Genomic DNA, 19,345 nt, shown 5'->3' with positions numbered 1-19,345 from the left:
GGGGCTCGCTCCGCAGTGGGGATAGACAAAGTTTCGTATCGCCTCATATGCCGAATACCTAACTCGGCACTAGTTGAACTCTTTCAGGCATGCCTAGATCGTCGGGACTCTCCAAAGGAATGGCTACTGACATTGAAGCGAGGCACTGACATTCCTGTGATGGATGGATCTGCCACGTATCGAAGATTCCAAGATTAACCGATTGTGATGACTTTCTTACTGACATTCCAGATCTGAAGCTTGAACCAGGTTCGGTTTGACTGAATAGGTGCCCCATGTGTGAGGGGAGTCGGCGATTAGTTTTTATTTTGGTTTGACTCGCGTAGTTGCAATACGGTTACAGGCAAAAGATTACGCGTGTAAGGTCACGTTGTCGTCGCGTCTTCTTTTGTTTCCTCCTTCGCAAATCCTATAAAGTCCTTGCTAACCTTCTCTCAAAATGAAGAAACATGGCGGTATCGACTCCCCCGCGTCGTTTAGTTGCTCCTCTCCTCAGTCAGGTTCATCCCTTTACTCCTCGCGCAGTAAACTGACTATGATACTCATCGACCAAACCCTAGGCTTAGACTTGAAGATTAACGTTCACGACAAAGTGTTTCGAGAAATAGGATGCTGCATGGACAACCGATGGTCCAAGGCTATCCCTCCGCAGGAATTCTTGGATAAGTTCCTGACAGGATCGAACAAACGCATGCCTAGTTTTTCCACTGCTTCCAAGCAAGCAGTGAAGAAAGCTATCACGGGATATGTGAGGAACACCGGTTGCAAGCGAGGTCATTTTGAGACTACGAGATACCAACCCTTGGTGAGTGAGTCCGTTTTCTTTTCAAAATCGCTCTTATCGTGTTTCTCAGATTACAGCTGTCGCAAAGTATTGTCCGTCAATTCAGCTTGAGGATACCAGCCACCAATCAACATCTATCTCGTGGTACGAACATTCCGTCTCTTTCCAGCCAGAAATCCAAGGATACGACAAAACTGCTGCCTTCCGAATGACCGATGTCACTGAATTTCTCGTCGAATTAGAGCCTCGAGAAGAGCAGGATCCGTTCCTCGAAATTCAGGATGACTTGAGTGACGATTATTACATCGATCGCGACACGTACGAAGCACAGGCCACTCGTGACCAGATATCCACCTACGCTGGGGCCCTCATGGCGAGACAGTTCCGAACGCACTGTTTTTCAGTCATCATCTTTGGACATTACGCAAGGCTGATTCGTTGGGATAGAGCCGGTGCCACGGTCTCTAAACTCTTCCATGTCTGGAACGAAACGTTCCTCGTCGACTTTCTTTGGCGATATCACTCGGCTGATCGTGAAGCGCGAGGGCACGATCCTTGTGTCGTTCCTCTCAACCCAAAGACGCAGGAGAGGGAGATTACGCGTGTGAGGGAGATCCTTGAGATGGGAAAAGAGGAGTTCGTTTACATGTTCACCATTCATGACGAAACCGGCGAGAAAGAACACAGGTTCTACGGCGGTAAGATGGTCACCACGGCACTGCCCACCCCTCGTGGAAGATGCACAAAGGGCTTCCTCGTTACGACCACTGAAGCGATCAATAGACCACAACCTGTTGGATCTGAGATCTTGAAGTCTAACATCCACTATTTGAAGGCGACATGGCGGACCTTGGCATGGGACCTTGAGCCTGAAGGGAAGATTTATGCGTCGCTGAAGGACGCCGATGTTCCTCACATTCCTACACTTCTTGCTTCTGGAGACGCGCGGGGAAGATGGCAAAATACACAGACCAAGTACATGAACAATCACCCTCCAATACGCCGGCATCGACATTATTATATGGCCTTTCGGGAAGTCGGGAAATCTCTGTCAAAGTTCTCGAACCTAGCAGAATTTGTGGGAGCTCTGAGAGATGCATTAAAAGGTGAGATCCGGTCATTGTGTCTTCCGATTCCTTTCTGCTGACGGACACTCTACAGCTCATCAAACAGCTTACGAGAAGCTTCACATACTTCACCGCGACATCAGTGATGCCAACATTCTCATCTTCAATGGACGCGGCCTCCTTATTGATTGGGAGTTTAGCAAGGTCTACGTGCCTGGTATTCCTCGAGAACCACGGCAGAACGAGAGAACGGTGAGCGATAGTTTTCAGTGTTCTTGCAGGAGATATAACGAACGTTGCAGGGAACATGGCAATTCATATCGGCGCGAATGTTACAATTGGGAGGCCAGCCCGTGCAGCACACTCTGTTTGATGATCTCGAGTCCTTTTTCCATGTTCTTTGCTGGGTGGCTATACAATACTCCCAGCACGGCATGTCTGACAGTCAAGTCGTCACGTTCCTCAACGATGTCTACGATTACGCTGTCTACAAGAACGGGGATGATTGTGGAGGTCAGCACAAACGATTGGCCTTCCTTGTGCAACGTTTTTCGGAGAAGACCAAGTTCACATGCCTTCCGTTTAGGGGGTTAGTAGAGGATCTTGAAGCCGTTTTTTGCTACTTTTACAAAAGCCAAAGGAGTCAGGACCGTGTTTCTGATCCACGGAGCTGGACAACCACAGACATCACTACGTGGATTAGAAAAGTCGTGCACAACCCGGATGATGTTGCTGAAAAGATCGGCGCCTACAATCTTACAGGGGAATCCTTCGTGGATTTAACTGACCATATCCTCGCGAATTCAATCGGGATCACGCAGCTCAGCGATCGCCATTGTATTCTACGTGCCGTCGAGAAGCTTAAGGAGGGTGAGACGAAAGAGGAAGTCGATCAAAGGGAGCTAGCCAAACTGGACGACCACACATGGATGTTGGAAAGCTTTACCCGCATCGCCGACGTACTTTCCGACATGCCAGCGGAACTTATTCGACCTGGCATTCCGCCAGGTCTCCAAGAAGCCGTGAAGAATGCAGAGCCCGAAGGGGCTCGAAAACAAAAGAAGCGGACCCAATCAGAACGAGCGGCCCTTGCACAATCTCTAACTCAAGATGCTGGCGGACAGGAAGAAATGGATGTTGATGAGGAAGATGAACCCGAACCGCAACAGAAGAAGCAACGAAAATCCACAGTGCCACCTAACAGGCAGACACAGCAGCGACAGTCGCGTAGTCAGCCTGGCACTTCTAGACCGTCAAGAGTTTCAGATCCTCCTCAGACGGAAGTTGTCGTGCGTCGAAGTGCGAGGATTCAGCAACACAAGGATCGATCCAGGCCATCAGGTGTTGCCAGTACTAGTAGGGGGCGGAGAAGTCGCCGTCTAGTGGTTCGCGATGATGCATAACCTGTATTTCTTTCCTTCATCTAACCCTATCTATTCTCCGCCTATTCCGTTACCGATACCCTAATACTTTGTAGCAACGATCATGCTTTCTTGTTATTGTTCACCCATCCTCATGACATGACTTTAGATATTATTACTGTACTTAGACTTATTTTCTGTGCCTTGTGTACTCATACCTCCCCATTCGATGCAAATGTAGCGATAGAATCCAAATGAAAGCCATGAGTCATCAGGAAAAAGGGGTCTGGCGTGGAGGCGCGTGACGGCACGTTGGCGGGGTGAACGCGTGTGAATGCGCGTCCGCTTTCAACGCGCCGGAAGGTTTGGTCCGGGAGCGCCCACAGAAAAACGCGCGCCAACGCACCCCAACGCTCGCCCAATGCACCTCAATGAAGAGGGGGTTTGTCTCAGTATATATGCAAATATGCTGTTTCGTCACAACTGGATAGATAGAAATAATAGACATTTATTGATCAAAAATCAAGTACTAGTACTGAAAACATTTGTCTACACTATGACACTAGTAGATGTACATATACTTTACTCCCAGTCAGCCCTCTGAATGTGAACCTTCACCCAAAACCGTGCATTGTGACCAGATCTTCATCCACGATATTTAACCAAACAGAAAAAGAAGCTGAAAATGAGTCAATTGCTAGTCAATACCAAAGGAGTGTATCAATAACTCACAGCTGTCAGGAGAGGGGAAAGAGGGGGGAGGGGAGGGGACTTGAGGACAAGGGAGGGGATCTCTGAACGAGGAGTGATCTGAGGGAAAGTCAATACAGAATGAGGTAACAAAGAGAAGAAAGCTCACAAGGATCGTCAAATGAGTGAGGCAACGGATAACAAGAGGGCAGGAGAACGAGAGGGCACGATGAAAGGGAGGAAGACAGCGACGGGGAAATGTGTGCTTAAATAAATCAGCCCCGACATGTTGTTATGCGGCTGCACTCCCAATGCCGGAATGACCGAGAAGTGTCAAAATCGGTCATGTCGGTATACACTGCTATCGTTACATCAATTCGGCTGTGCAGCCGATGCCGAAATGACCGAGAACAAGCGCCGCGCCCATAACAAGAAAAATAGTCTTTAAGTACATCTCTTTTGTCTTCCGTTAGATTGAGAACCAACTTGTAAATTCAATTAAATAAATGCTTTACCATACTAAGTCCTACTACATGATGTGTCATCAGCAAAATGACATAATGCTTTTCGCCTTTTTTAGGCTTTTTTCGGCTTTTTTGATGGCAGGCAAGTCACAACACGCTTTTCGTTACGTTTTTAACTATATATAGATAAGAAAGCCGTAATTACTCTTTTACAAGTCCCATATAATTCTATTTACTTCTATTTGCACGTGCACACTCGGAACCGACTTGTCCCAAAAGGGACATAGATTGCGGCTTGTCAGCTTTTCCGTATTTTTGGTGGGGAAAAAGCTGAAAAAAGCCGGACAAGCCAGTACTGTATGTTTACTGATGGTATGCAAATTGAGCTAGGTAGTGGACTTGAATACTTCAGCTAAAGTTCTCAACACGTGTAGACTGTAGTTCCTGAATGCTAACAGACGTCAGGGCAACCTGTTTTGGGCTGAAGTTCTCAACACGTGTCCCCGAACGCTAACGGACGTTAGCGCAACCCGTTTTGGGCTAAAGTTCTCAACACGTGTCCCCGAATGCTAACGCACATCAACACGTGTGGGTGCATGTTGGGGGCGTTGGCGATAGGGTTGCATCAGTCCTACGAAACTTACCAAAAACCAAACTTACAAGGTAAGTTACCAGTAAGTTACCCGTAAGTTACCTCCGGGTCTGGGACCCCCCAAGTAAGTTACCAATGCATCACATGATCCCTCAATTTACCATAAAGGGCAATGGCGGGTCGGCAGGCGCAGCATCTGTGCTCCGAACTTCCAACGGAGCACTTCCAAGGACCATCCAGACAAGTTCCAGATATCCGGGATGTGACTTATGACTGCAGAGGGGCTTCGGAAGAAAAGGTTGCACTAGTAAATGAAAACCAAGACTTGGGCCTTGCTATATGCTATCTAGGTGCTCAATAGTATTGTAGTTGAAGAGGATGTGCACGAAGAAAATTTTGGCTACCGCGGGAAAAGTATATTTGACAAAATTCGAGGTCATGTGACCTTAGTTACAGGTAAGTTACGGTAAGTTACCTGACCCGCCCGGACCCTCGCCGTAACTTACCCGTAACTTACCACCGGTGGACCAAACTGACGCAACCTTAGTTGGCGAGCGTTGGGAGCGTTAACGCGCGTGGACAGCGTGGACATTTCCGTACCCGGTTACGGGGCGTCAACGCATCTCAACGCCAGACCCCATTTTCCTGATGGAATCACATCCTAACATGGTGTAGGCGGCGCAGCCATGAGTATACGATTCGGTGTCCGCTAGCAACTGCCCGTCGGTCCTCAAAGTATGTGGCTTGATTTGGATCGAGCCACTCGATTGATTTAAATGTCCAAGCTCAGTATCAATTGAGTGCCTAGGTAGGTACTTGAGGATTATTCTCGAATTATAGTGGATGCGGTAGAGCTCGACATTTGCCAATGTACAATACCAGAATTCCACTTCTGGGGGATGTTAATCAGGCCTGTCCTCGAAGACCTCGCGAATTGAGTGAGTTTCCAGAGTGGGGGATGTAGAGAAACCTGAGGACGTAAAGTCAACTAAGTACCTGCGCCCAGCTTGTCGGGCGAGTTTTCAAGTTATAATACGCTTCCCTCTGACTACGCTGGGTGCCAAGTCACACAGGTGGTAAGCTAGACGATAACCGTCCTTCCCGTCCAATTGAAAGACTACTGATTGGTACAAAATCGCAAACTACATATCCGACCTCTTGAAGATAAATCCCTTGACTGTCAACAGCTTCTCTCAAGAAGAGAAACATCCGCCGACCATAGGTCCAGCCTGGAAAGAAAAGAGCATATGATCAGTCAATCAAATCAAACACGAAAACGTTATTTTGAAAAAACCACTCACTGAAGTCTGCACAAGGTTGCCGGAACAGCACCAGTTCCCCCCCGACGACGATGAGACATAGCAAACGTAGGAGGATATGACCTAACGCGAGGAAAATCCAAGTTAGTCAACACTCATGCGCAAGGGGACCGCCGACGTGTAGAAGAATTGACAGAGACTCGGACGTACCCAGCTAACCGACGAACAAGAATAGAGAGTTCCAGCACCCCTCCCGGTAGAGCCATTATAGGCGTAGCTGCAGCTCGCCCGAGCCTCGAGGTCTCTTTCGACAAGCTCGGAGGGGTTTGCGGAGGGTGCAGCTCCAACACTGAGGGCGAGACAGGTAGCGGCGATGAGCGAAGAAACGGTGGAGAATTTCATGGTTAAAGATCTGAGTTGTTTGGGGTTATGAAATAAGAGAGATTGAGAAGTCGCTCTTAAGATTTTGAGTATCGTTGGATGTAGGCTTTTATACGATTCTGGAGCCTGCTCTAGACGGTGCCGAGCACCAAGCCTGAGTTACAAAGGTCGAGGCACAGAAAACCTGAGGTATGGCAGAGTATGGCAGTCAGAATGATCGCGGGCGGCAAGTTCAAGCTGAATTGATGTCTATTGATAAAGTCGGATCATGATTAACGGGCCAGAACACTCGGAGGACAGTTCTACTTGCTAGTATCCTCACTCGCTTATTCGTATTTCAAGCGTATTTCCTGCAGGGAATGCTACGGCTCCAATTTCTTGTCTTGAACGTGAAGCGCTGTGGTCGGACAGGTGCGACGACGGTATATTTTTTCGAGGTACAAGGCAAAAAACGGGACTGTCAGTCGTCAGCCTATCTCTTCTCCCGTTTAACGAATCGTAAGGGGTTTCTACAACTACAATCAGACAAAAACGTCCTTTGATTGAATTAATGGGAGGGCATGACAAAAGCAGAGACTCACAGTTCAACCAGACTACATGTGCTAAGGGTCATTAATGAAATCATTTCAAGTTCGCCCTTAACTCTGACACATTTTTGACATATACTTAACCGCCTTGAAGAGTTATCTGCTTCAGCTATTGCCGCCCAGCGCGCAGTCTGACTTACCGCCTATTGTGAAGTGGTAAAAAAGGGTTGCGAGATGGGTCCGGCATCTTGGCAGTGAGCTTGGCTTATGACCTAAACTCCCAGTTCTTCGGCGGCAAATGACCATCCGATGGGTCAATGCAGGGGCATATGGCGAGATTACTAGGATAACAACGATATCATTTGTATGACCATGGGATGATTGAGAGTCATATCCGCCCCGACTTGTGCCCAAGGTTGTCCCACGAAAGACCTTCAATGGAGATGTCATGGGCTCGACCTTCTTTGTCCATTGCATTTGCTTTCTGTGCCTCGGATGGTTGAAATTGATTCTTCATGTGCATACAGCATCAATAGGAAACCAAGTACGAAGGGCGAGGCGCGGGCTGTCAGTAAGTCATAAGTAAACGAGTATGAGGAATAACGCACCCTGGACCTGACATTTCCATGGATTTGCTAACGCACACCTCTCCTCAGATTTCCTCGTCGTCCCTACTTAGAATAGTGGATGCGGCATTTAAGGCGTAAGGGTCGTGCAGGATAACAGCCATGGCACTGGCACTGGTAGTTTTGGAAACATTCAGCCCTGTAACAACGACCCCGAATTAGGTGTAACTTGGAGAAAAATATACTCACCCGTACAGCATCGCCAGCCACTTTCACTTTCCCCGACTTTTCTCCCGAATTTGTGCATGCGCGAAATTTCTGTATTGTTCCTTTTTTTGTGCTTGAGGTGTTTAACGTACTTCGATATCCTGTCCTGAGCAGAGCAACGGTAACACATGTGACACCGTCACGGTGACGCTCTTTGACGCTTCTTTGACCGCCGCTCGAAAATTTAAAACTTACCTGTTCTACATGGCATACAACTCCGATGATCGTAACTCGTTCATTCCCCTAAAGCCTCCTTCCTCAGCTGAACCCGAACTTGAAGTTACTGCTTCCCTCCTGCTTTTACTTATGTACTCCCGGCCAACATAGGAAATTCAGCGTTTGCAAGGGAGGTCAATATGATTGGGGGGGAGCTAGAATTTATAGATTTGGCAGCTGAACAGACGCAAAAGGAGGAGAAGAGAAGAGGCAAAGGTGGGCGCGGAATGAAGTTGAGAAGTCGCAACTCGCTGCTGTTAGCCACGATAAGGTCCGTCATAGGCATACTACTTTTTCTTTTTCCATTTCCCAATTCAACTCACCTGAAATTATTACTCCTGGACAGGAATACGAACCAGCAGCTCAGGTCGTTCACAGAAGTAGGCTGAAGGACTTGCATAGGTTTAAGAATTACAATGCGGTCAAGTGCCCATTCAACCTTTTATGAGGCGAGTCGTGAATCTACCATTATGATACTACTAACACATTCGTTTACAGATCCAGAAAAGAGGTTCCGCGCTCAAGAACTTGTGTCGGTGCACCAGAAGGGCCACGCAAGTTTCCGTTTCCCTCGTGTCCATCTTATCCGGGGAGGTTTCGGCGGTGACGACGATTTGGATTATGGCCGGGATTGACAGTCGAGGGCACGAAGATTTAATCTATGGGTGAGAAAGCGATGTTTGACCGTGCGTCGTCATTGCAATTCACCTTGCCTTCTCCAGCCTTTTCTTTCTCCTGAGCGGAAGAAGGAGTCTATCTTATCCTGCTAATGTACAATCACTCACTCGATACTACATAATAGCATTTATCCATCTGTATATATGTTGTCCTTTGAATTTCATTGTATCTTCACCACACTTGGGCGTGGTGTACATTCCCTTTCATTTGACATTTGAGGTAAAAATTGTTTGTATATTCAGTCTAGTGCAATATCTCGCACAAGCTTGTGAAATGACTCCGAACCACATATAAACCTTTTTTACCCTCCCTCCGGTGGAATTCGTGTGACCCGGGGCCTCGTGAATTTCAACATCAGGCCTTCATGAAAACTGTAATGATTTGGGGTGAAATCTTGGTGAACTCGACTAGTTTTTCTTGTGTTCAGTGTTGATTAAAGGAGCGAAATACTTAGTCCGAGTTATCATTGAATGTGTATATAGATATACGTACTATACATACATACATTTCTTACATCCGTAAGTATAAAATCGTAGCGGGTAAAACGATAATGCAATATCGTTAAAATGAACGTATCATGAAGGGAATATCAAAGGGGGGGGGGACAATAAACGGATAAAACCAAAAACCCAACACCAGTATCAAACCACACCACCCCCACTTGGCGGCGGCGAATACGAATACGCATGGGGGTTCGCATGGGGATGCGGAGGGTGCGAACGCACAGGAAACCTCGGATCCTCCCCCACCTGAGACCCCACATCCACAGGCATATCCTCCATCTTAATATTAACATCCCCATTATCACTCACACTTTCCTCCCAAACTTCCCTACGTATCTTAATCGGCATATCCACCCCTCCACTCCCGATCCCCCCACCCCCATGTCTACCACCACCGCCACCACCACTATTTGTATGAAAGTTGAAATGCGGCCTCGAACTAAACTCCAAACTCCTCGCAGACGTTGTCTGTTGGGGGCCTCCATGACTCCCACCACCACCGGAGTTTGAGCTCCTCCCATCTGTAATTTTAATCCGCCTGTTCAGGATAACCATGAGGTTGTTGGAATAGAGTTTGCCTAGGACGTCTATGGGGACGTTCCAGTATGCTCGGGTGGGGAAGCCGAAGAAGAGGGCTACGGTTATTATTGCGAGTACGGCTGTTGGGTGGGGGGGGGTTAGTAAGGTTGGGAAGGAGGGTAAGATGGGTGGGGCTGGTATTTACCAGTGAGTGAACCTATTCATTCATCGTTAGGAAGGTAAGGAGAGAGAGAGGAAGTAAGACGGGGTTGCTTCACCTGTCTCGACAGTCAACCGTATGATCCTGGTAATAGCATCATCAGTTGCAGTGTTGAATCCAGTTTTCTTCCGGGACAACTATTGGGGGTATAACGAATATGTAAGCTCTTGAAGAACTGACCAACGAGGAGGAGGAGAAAACTCACAATGACAACCATGCACACGGCGATGATCACATCGCATGCTCCACTTATCGATAGCCAAATCTAAAGCCACGGACACAAGACGTAAATCATCAGTACAACTCAGAAATAAGAAAAGCACAGGGGCGGAGCGGGAACGGCGTTTCCACATACCGTCAATTCAGTCCGTGCCTTCACAGCAATCGTGGCTAGATTATTAACAATTCTAGATTTGACACCCGCTGCCAAGCCGCCTGCGCCTCCAGTCACAGCCAACTGCCAAGTTCCGAGTTAGAAAGGGACTAGTCCCGATGTGAACGGGGGGGGGGGAAGACGCTTACGAGGGCGACGAATCCTCCTAGTATCTTCGACCCGGATAATGTTGCGATACGGTAGGCGAAGAATAGTTGTACGGCGGTACCATCTGGCCAGCAGGAACATTTACATGAGAGGGTGTAAAAAAATATAAACAGATGAAAAGTGACATACTGATAGCACTTATAGTCGGAATCGAAAACCACGCGTTACGCATCTTCGATAATCCAGCTGGATTCGAGAACTCCAATCCGTATTTCTCGAAAGCGTCGTTGGTGATGAGGATAGTTTGGACGGTGTCCAGAGCCAAGAGGAAGTATACGAGGAGTTTCATTGATTTTCTGTCTTTTGGGAATGCTAGGTAATAGAGGACTGGGCAAGAAGCGGTGTCATAAGTAGCGTTCTCCATAGATAGATGGGACAGATGGGAACTCACAGACTTGAACGCATAATACACCAAACAGGCCCCAGTTCAAGAAGTATCCTATGAGCTGTTTTCGATGAGGAACATTTGAAGTTTGCCAACGTTAAGAAACTCCTACATGAGGTCCAGCCCTGTTCATATTCCTGTTTAGTACTCGCACATAAAGTACTATGTGGAAGTTGAGAACTTACACAGCGCCAATGGGGGGAGCAGCTTCAGCTCTTTCAGAGATCATCGACATCCTCGAAAAAGCACAAGGCGGGAAAATTGAGTTTACCACGTCGAAGATGGGGAAACTGCGGGCTGCTTGAGAGGATTAATAAATTAGGTGGTTTTATCATTGGATTTTATGTCCGACACCCCGCGAGCGGTTTAGCAAAAAGCTGTGTGCGTTTCATTGAGATTTGGAGCCAAAGATGCGGGATGGGGATAATGCTGAGCATGTTGTGACCGCATGGATCGATCTTTGATTCCCTTGCTCAGAAGCTACTTTGAAGGACGTTGCAAGGTGGTGGTGGGATTACGTTGAGCTGCCATTGTAAACCCTGGGAAAATTTGACGATCTGACTAATCAGAGACGTGTTAACCTCGAATCGTCCTGGGACCCAGCCATATCAACCTTCTGTTGCGAACGAAACAGAAGGTTGTCAATGTATGGAATAACCAGTGCGTGTTTCTTTATGAGTGTCAGGTGATTCTCCCGGATTTTTCAGTCCCCGAGGTGTCTGAATCTCATCATTTCTTGATGCACAGGACCATAGCCGTAAGTCCCACTCTGGGAGCTGGAGTACCTGGAAGCGAGTGGAAACCTGTTTGTTTCAAGGGGACGGTGTTGAGCTGGACGCATTCCCTGATTTCTCAAATTTCCCCTCGAAAGGTAGAGCCCTTCTCATGTGATACTGGAGTCTTCTTCCCCGTGCTTTGACTAGATCCTGAAGTTGTGGAGTGGCGTCGAGCAAATCTTCCATCGACTGAAGTTTCGATATGGCGGGTGTCAAGATGACCTGACCTGGTCCATACGTGCCAGTAACTTGTGGATACCCGAACGTGTCATAGCGATGGACGAGGTCTGTACGTGCGACAAGGTATCCTTTCACGATGAGGTCGGAGACAATAGACCTTGCCGGTTGCGAACGAACGGTGAGTTGCACCATTGATATTATGCAGCATAGGGATTTGACTCATGATCGCTGATCTTCCCTGTATATGATCAAGTCGATGTCACTTCAACCTCGATCCTCTGAATGATGCCCCTTCAAATTCATAAAGCCTCTTAGACATTCTGGCGGCAGTGAGTCGGGGTGTGTGGGCTCAGGGCTACTTCTACCGAGCTCCCCTTCCCGTCATCTCCGCAAACCTGTACGGTTGTCTGGAAGCTTTACCGGGGTCCCTCGGCGGTAGGGCGATGGTGGTCGGGTGGTCGAGAGCGGTAAATACCATCTGCTGACGATTTCACCGCTACCACTGCGATCTGAGCTCACAATATGCTGGACGTCGACGTCTTTCAAGGTCTGATCTGTCTATAAAATGTCTATCAGAAACCGAACCGCGATCGCCATCGAAGAACTTATATCTAGTAAAAGACCGGTTGCTCACTCCCATCATCAACATCTGGTTCACTTTCGACTGAATCTATTCACCATCGTACTTCCTCTATCACTATCAAATCTGACCTCAAAATAACCCAAATGCCCCTCGTCTCCAGCGTCGCCTCGCTCCGTTGAGCTTGAAGTCTCAACTGCAACTTGTGAGTCTACATCAGACCATGGATGTCACTGGCAGCGGGACTGAGAACTGAAAAATTAGAACATCAATCAACAGCTTCATGATCTTAATTAGTTCCTTTGGGTCATGCATTCATGGGTTACCAAAAGTTCGACCTCGTCAATGTCAACGTCAACTTCCGAGTTGCCCTCGGCACTGAACACATTCAATATAGATATTCAAATTTGCCATGACCAAGTGATAGAGACGGGAAAAAACGAACATGAAACGGGAAAAAACCGAGTAAAATCAATCTCGAACAACGGTTTTGAATGCCTGAGGATCCGAGTCTCTGATACCATTGCGGTACGCGGATGGATCGACACTACTTTACACATATATTAGCTTCTTGTGCTTCGGTATTCAATATTCAATCGCTGTGCATGGTGTTACGCGAGTCCTTCTCGGAAACGTAAGAAATCGCATCCAAGCCTTCGAGTCGAAATGTAGACCAAAATCAAAATCGTAGTCTGATGAGCTTAATGATTGTCCCTGAAATTGCATTATCTGATACTATGACTCTAGGCTCAACTAGACCCATACCCATCTACGTAGATGCAACATCAAGTACCTGACTTCCGAGTCCCAAGCTGTTCCCAAGAGAATGAACCGTAACTCGAACTTAACCGTAACAGTCAACCCCAGTGAGAATTGAATTACCTTGACGTGGTGCCTTGCGAAAAATCAAATAAGGACGACCGGAGTCGAGGATGGATCGTAGAGGAAAATATGGATGATGGTGTACCCTCGGAAGCTTCACTCATTCTCGTACTGGTACCCCTTACTTACTGAAAGTAACTTCTAACGGTATTCTAATATTAGCCACCTCCTTACAAAAAAAAGAAATTTTCACTTATCTCGACGATATACATATATCATACATGTAGACCGATACCACTGTCACTCTCCCCTTTGTACGCGTATCGAAAACACTGAAACACTGAACTCAAACTTGCAAGTATACTCTCTCCCCTACCAACACTCATTTCTCATTGCCCAACACCAACAACAAACCCACCCGACCCAACATCACTAAACTGAACCACCACACTCCCATTCACAACCACCACACCAGACTCCAACACAACCTCCACAATCCTCACATTCCCCCCTAACCCCAACTCCGACCCCGCGAGATCCAAAGTCCCATTGGTACGCTCCACATTCGTCGCAAGGACCAACGTCTGATTGCCCACCGTCCAAAGACCGACATCAATCCCAGCCAAAGTCGTCATCTGACAAACTTTAGCGCTCGGATCGAGGATGAAGGGTGTCATTTTGGGTAGGGCCAATGCGAGGTTGGAAGCTGAAGCTTTGATATCGGCCGGTGTGGGATCGTCCCATGGTACGACGCCTTGGAAGGGAGAGGAAGGAAAAAAGTGAGCAGCCTGAAGGAACAGGAACACTACGTTAGTACGTACCGAGGCCACCGTGGTTGATACCAAGTATGCTCTGAACGACGAATTCTTTGCCTGTTGGGTATCTCTGCCAATACCTTGGGGAGGGGGGTGGAGAAACGTTAGGCCAACCAAACAAAAAAAGGGGGAAGGGGAAACCCAGTACAAAAAACTCACGTTTCGTTCCCAAACGCTTGAGGTACTGCCCAAACCGTTTTCTCAAGTGCCCACCCGTTAATAGATATACGCTCATAAAACTCTTCCATCCTATCAACGACATCTTCAAACCCAAGATGACAGTTATCGCACCTGTTTCGGGGGGGGACTAATCAGCACCTTCAAAAAACACATAAAAACCCCCTTTGACAAAACTCACCCACAATCCCCAAAATCCTCCGTACACGCCGTCCCCCACACCGTAGAATGCGTCAAATTATTCCCAACCGTATACGTATCCTGTAACAAAATATCCGCTCCTTCAGAATACGCCGTAAACTCATAATTTTCGCAATTCAACACGAGCGAAACGGGGTGATAACCGCTTCCTCCTGCTCCGTCTCCTCCGTCTAGAGTGTTAATGAGGTTTTTTGAGTGGAGGGTGGCAGTAAGTGGGTCGGAGGTGCCGTCGGGTTCGTCGGCAGTGTACCAGAGGAGGAGGTTGGGTCGTTTTTTGATTAGGTTGACTTGGGTGGTGACAGAGGTGTCGTTCATATATGTACTGGAGGAGGGGGCTTGAGTTTTATTTTGTCGGGAGGAAAGATAAAAGAACGTACCCTCGCATGTCATACATAAGATACATGCCTACTCGTTCCATCTCGTCGAGTACTGCTCCAAGTGCGGTCATGTTGTCGAAAGACGGAACGGGGTGGATCTGGAAAACAAGGAATTGAGGTTTTTTAATCTTTCGCGAAGCATGAGGGGGAGAGAACATACAATGTTGAAACTGGGAACAAACCAAAGTTCAGCAAGAAAATATATCAGAAATTCTTGCCAGCTCACCCTTGATCCTTCAACACCTTAATTGCCGATAAATTCTTCGCCAAAAACGAATCAAACTGGGTATAAAACCCAATCGGGAACATCCTCTCATACGGCCCACTCGTCCCATTCGCAGGTCTCGCCAACAACGCTCCCGTTCGCATATCCATCTTCGTAACCGATCCAATACCACTCGGTTTCGCAGGTAAAAACGAGAACAACGTGCTCGTCGTGAACTTCTGTCCCCCGGTCGTGGCCGTACATGTCAGATTGTAAGCTTTCGTTCGAGGTTGGATGGAAGAAAGCGAGAACGTCAATGGGGTTTTGGTACTGTTCATAGGAGCAGTTCCTGATACGAGTTGTTTCCCATCGAGAGTGACGGTGACGGACAGAGAAGGTAATGAACCGGAAGGAAGCGTTACTGGCGATGCGCCGGGGAATTTTGAGAATACTATGGGGGTATCGACGAGGATGGATACGAATGATGGATCTCCTACGTGTTGCGCTGTGTCTTCTGGGAGATATGGTTTAACGGCTTGTCCGCATCTCAGTGCGAGTAATGGAGCGGTTGACGTTGCGGGTATAGGGAACTGTCCACCTGTTGCGAAAGTCAGAGCCGGTCGTTGTGTTTTTAAGGAAAAAAACCTACCAGGTGGTACAACTGGCTGGGTTTTCATGTAGTTCTTGTTACACCTGAAGAAAAAAGAAGAAGAAAAGAGTCAATAAATCTACATCTGAAAAAACAAAATTAAAAAAATCTGAGAAACCGTCTGCTCACCATGTTGATTGCCCCAGTACCAGCCCAGAACCTAGCAAGATACACAAGAAGGCCCGTTCAAATCCAAATCCTGCCCCTCCGACCATTCCTGTGTGTCAATAATAACAGGGACCCGAGGAAGAAAATCGGTTCCAGAGCGCAAAAAGGTTCCCATTGGTATAAATACGAACGGAGCTTTACGTCCACGTTCGACAGAACAAATTTTTCCATATGATGAGCTGGGTCATGATGCGACAATGAGGCTCGTGGTGGGTTGGTGGTAAAAGAAGAGTGTTGAGAGGGCACATGGACGGACGTTAATTTTGAAGGTTACCGCATTGAACGCGGGTACCACGCGAGGTTTGTGTGAAATTCCACATGTATAAAGGATCGTGTATTGTGCGTGACTATATAAGTGAGAGGATACAGAATATTTATAAAGGACAATCGTGGGCATGCTATCATAAATTTCAATAGGCTAAATCAATAACCGTCAACACGTCCTAGAAGATAGTCCGTAAGTCTGGGGGTAGCGGTCGTCCTTCGCTTATCACCCAAAAACTATCCCAGCTTCGATCGGTTCAGGGAATGCTTTCTTCGAATCCGAGCCTTATTGTTGTCAAAGTTTCGTAGGCGCGTAGACGGTTGTATCCCCACTCATCTACAAAGAAGGAAAGTCGGTAAGATATCGGAACACAAAGCATGGCTATGAAATCACATACTCTTGCATGATAATCTGCAACCAGATCGAAAAGCTGCACCCTCCTCGAAATAAGCAATGACCCGTGTCTCGATCATCCATTTCCGCAAACATGTTCCAATAGTTGTTCATCATTATTTTGGAACGGGTCTCCTTCGAGTTTAACCACGTCCATAATAGGGCATCAGTAGCAGCATGAGCATAGGAGCGTGTTGGGTTCCCTGTCCCTTTTTCTCCGCTCACAGTGGTCGGCGGTGCAGACGCAGTCGAAAGTAAGGATAGGGAAGTCGAGGCGCAGTCCGCCGCATAATCGTTCTCGCTTTCGCCGACTTTGGGCATCTAGTATAGAGCCACCTAGCCCATCATACGTCAGCTTGCACTTTTTGGGGTTAACGAGAAAAACGAACCATAAATATTCCAACAGGCGCTAGCTGAAAAGCCTTTGAACCTGGGACGATTACGCCCGAAGATGTTCAGAGCAAATTCCAGATGAAGGCACCTAAAAGCCGTAGTGTGGAATAGAAACATTGAGCTTACGTTCGTTGAAGAAAAAGAAGCGTAGTACGCACTAGCACGCACCTCTGGATGTGTGGGTAGCCACTTCAGCACTCTATACTGGTATTATAACACGCGCACATAGCATCCTGATGGGTAGTTATTAGAGAGAAAGGTCTTTAGAATGGACAAGCATGTACCGAGCAAGGAAGTTGGTGCAGAAGACCGTAACGCAGCACCCAGTAGGACCCATAACCCTCCAACGAGCATCGTCTTGATTGAATGAATCTATGTAGATTTAAAAAAGAGGTAAATGGGCGTTGATAAGGATTATCGAGAGTGTGGACCGAGATTTATATTTGAAAATAAGGGGAGAGATGGTCGATGAGTGCTTGAGCGGCACAGAACACGTAGTAACCTGCCCTAAAGTATTACATATCGGCTAGTGAATGTTATTGGTTTTCTTTTTTTTTTGCTGAATCGCTCAAGAATTGAAGTAAAGTACGTTAACCCGAAGCATAAAAAAAACCTGAAAAATCAATACAGATATTTCACGCATGCCATTCGGGCCAGAGTCACTGATACAGTGCTAATGCTTTCAGGCGAGGCTATGGATGTTGGCCGGTGCGACGACGCATGTTAAATGTATTCACAACTCAGGCTTCAGGCTTTGGGATAACGAGTCTGAGAAGAGGTGAGCAATAATCCATGGAAGTTCCAGGTGCGTGGTTCTCATTCTCGTTTACTTATGATTTACTGATATCGCCTTCGTAGTTTTCTATGGATGCTCGAATCGACTCTAATATTCTCGCTGTCAAAGAGTCGCGTCAAGCAGGAACGTTGCATTGTCAAGTCCCTAACAGCCTGTGTCCTTAAAGAAACACAACTACAGTTTATTGAAATAAACACGAACTACATGGTACAGTGAAGGATCGAACGAGGTACGAAGTTCAAGCACATGGCATCATACATGCCTCTCCAAACGTTCTTTCATGGGACTTTGCAATTGGGCACCGCCCGGACTCCAAATCATACCATGGTCATACAAATGATATCGTTGAGTGATCCTAGTCATCTCCGAGTCGCCCTATGCCCCTGCGTTGATCTATCGGATAGTCATTTGCGGCCGAAGAACTGGGGGTTTAGGTCATAAGTCAAGTTCACTGCCAGGATGCTGGACCCACTTCACAGTAGGCGGCAAGCCAAACTGCGTGCTGCCCGGCAATAGCTGAAGCAGAAGCTCTTCAAAGCAGTCAAGTACCTGTCAGAAATGTGTCAGAGTTAAGGGCGAACCTGAAATGATCTCATTAATGGCCCTTAGCATACGAGTGTGTGTATAAGTATGTGAGTTTCCGGTTTGCCATGCCCTCCGTTATTCAATCAGAGGAAGTTTTTGTCTGATTGTAGCTGTAGAAGCCCCATACCATTCCCGATGTTTCTTGACTTGCACCTCAAAAAAATACCGTCGTCGGTCAGCAAGGCTCCTGTCCGACCACCCCGCTTCACGTTCAAGACAAGAAACTGGAGCCATAGCGTTCCCTGTAGGAAATACGCTTGAAATATGAATAACCGAGTGAGGATACTAGCAAGTAAAATTGTCGTCCGAGTGTTCTGGCCCGTTAATCATGATCCGACTTTATTAATAGATGTGTTGACATTCAACTTAAGCCTGCCGCCTGCGTTCATTCTGATTGCCATACTCTGCCATACCACTCAGGTTTTCTGTGCTTCTACAAGACTATGGCTAACTCAGGCTTGGTGCTCGGCATCGTCTAGAGCAGGCTGCAGAATCGTATAAAAAGCCTACATCTAACGATACTCAAAATCCTAAGAGCGCCTTCCCAATTTCTCTTATTTTCAAAACCCCAGAACAACTTAGATCTTTAACCATGAAATTCTCCACCGTTTCTTCGCTCATCGCCGCTACTTGTCTCGCCCTCAGCGTTGCGGCTGCACCCTCCGCAAACCCGTCCGAACTCGAGGCTCGGACGGACTGCGGCTACGCCTGGAACGGCTCCACTGGAAGAGGTGATGGAACCCTCTACTCTTGTTCGCAAGTTAGCTTGGTATGTCCGAGTCTCTCTGTCGGTTCTTCTACGCGTCGGCCTTCCTTCTTGCGCATGAGTGTTAACTAACTTGTATTCCCCCCGTCGTTAGGTCGGATCCTCGTACGTTTGCTATGTCTCAGCGTTCTCCGGAGGGTGGTGCTGCTCCGGCGACCTTGTGCAGACTTCAGTAAG

General features: G+C 47.4%; 5 protein-coding genes across 5 annotated transcripts; 1 reads left to right on the top strand and 4 right to left on the bottom strand.

Moving 5' to 3' along the window:
- Nucleotides 1-272: 272 nt before the first annotated feature.
- E1B28_013739 (uncharacterized protein) lies at nucleotides 273-3,467 on the top strand. The gene is made up of 5 exons (XM_043158914.1): nucleotides 273-500; nucleotides 561-805; nucleotides 855-1,890; nucleotides 1,946-2,103; nucleotides 2,154-3,467. Exons 1-5 carry the CDS (start codon nucleotides 440-442, stop codon nucleotides 3,252-3,254), a joined length of 2,601 nt encoding a protein of 866 aa, XP_043004269.1. The 5' UTR covers nucleotides 273-439; the 3' UTR covers nucleotides 3,255-3,467.
- Nucleotides 3,468-6,151: 2,684 nt separating this feature from the next.
- Nucleotides 6,152-6,619, bottom strand: E1B28_013738 (uncharacterized protein; the record flags this gene model as incomplete). Its single annotated transcript, XM_043158913.1, has 3 exons — nucleotides 6,152-6,187; nucleotides 6,260-6,340; nucleotides 6,428-6,619. The coding sequence occupies 3 exons, from the start codon at nucleotides 6,617-6,619 to the stop codon at nucleotides 6,152-6,154; spliced, it is 309 nt and encodes a 102-aa protein (XP_043004268.1).
- A 2,688-nt stretch (nucleotides 6,620-9,307) lies between these two features.
- On the bottom strand, nucleotides 9,308-11,552 carry E1B28_013737 (uncharacterized protein). Its single transcript, XM_043158912.1, has 10 exons — nucleotides 11,206-11,552; nucleotides 11,133-11,145; nucleotides 11,027-11,081; nucleotides 10,765-10,962; nucleotides 10,617-10,699; nucleotides 10,450-10,551; nucleotides 10,300-10,359; nucleotides 10,153-10,231; nucleotides 10,080-10,091; nucleotides 9,308-10,014 (listed from the first exon to the last, which is right to left on the bottom strand). Exons 1-10 carry the CDS (start codon nucleotides 11,253-11,255, stop codon nucleotides 9,494-9,496), a joined length of 1,173 nt encoding a protein of 390 aa, XP_043004267.1. The 5' UTR covers nucleotides 11,256-11,552; the 3' UTR covers nucleotides 9,308-9,493.
- A 2,052-nt stretch (nucleotides 11,553-13,604) lies between these two features.
- Nucleotides 13,605-16,272, bottom strand: E1B28_013736 (uncharacterized protein). Its single transcript, XM_043158911.1, has 9 exons — nucleotides 15,932-16,272; nucleotides 15,803-15,846; nucleotides 15,175-15,751; nucleotides 15,109-15,118; nucleotides 14,949-15,046; nucleotides 14,552-14,893; nucleotides 14,353-14,484; nucleotides 14,200-14,273; nucleotides 13,605-14,132 (listed from the first exon to the last, which is right to left on the bottom strand). Exons 1-9 carry the CDS (start codon nucleotides 16,015-16,017, stop codon nucleotides 13,768-13,770), a joined length of 1,728 nt encoding a protein of 575 aa, XP_043004266.1. The 5' UTR covers nucleotides 16,018-16,272; the 3' UTR covers nucleotides 13,605-13,767.
- A 295-nt stretch (nucleotides 16,273-16,567) lies between these two features.
- On the bottom strand, nucleotides 16,568-16,949 carry E1B28_013735 (uncharacterized protein; the record flags this gene model as incomplete). The annotated part of the gene is made up of 2 exons (XM_043158910.1): nucleotides 16,568-16,571; nucleotides 16,633-16,949. The coding sequence occupies 2 exons, from the start codon at nucleotides 16,947-16,949 to the stop codon at nucleotides 16,568-16,570; spliced, it is 321 nt and encodes a 106-aa protein (XP_043004265.1).
- Between the last annotated feature and the right edge of the window lie 2,396 nt (nucleotides 16,950-19,345).

Source organism: Marasmius oreades, chromosome 9 (assembly GCF_018924745.1).
Source record: "Marasmius oreades isolate 03SP1 chromosome 9, whole genome shotgun sequence".
Lineage (NCBI taxonomy): Eukaryota > Fungi > Basidiomycota > Agaricomycetes > Agaricales > Marasmiaceae > Marasmius > Marasmius oreades.
Note: the sequence above shows the minus strand (reverse complement) of the source record. Positions and strands in the feature narration are given on the sequence as shown.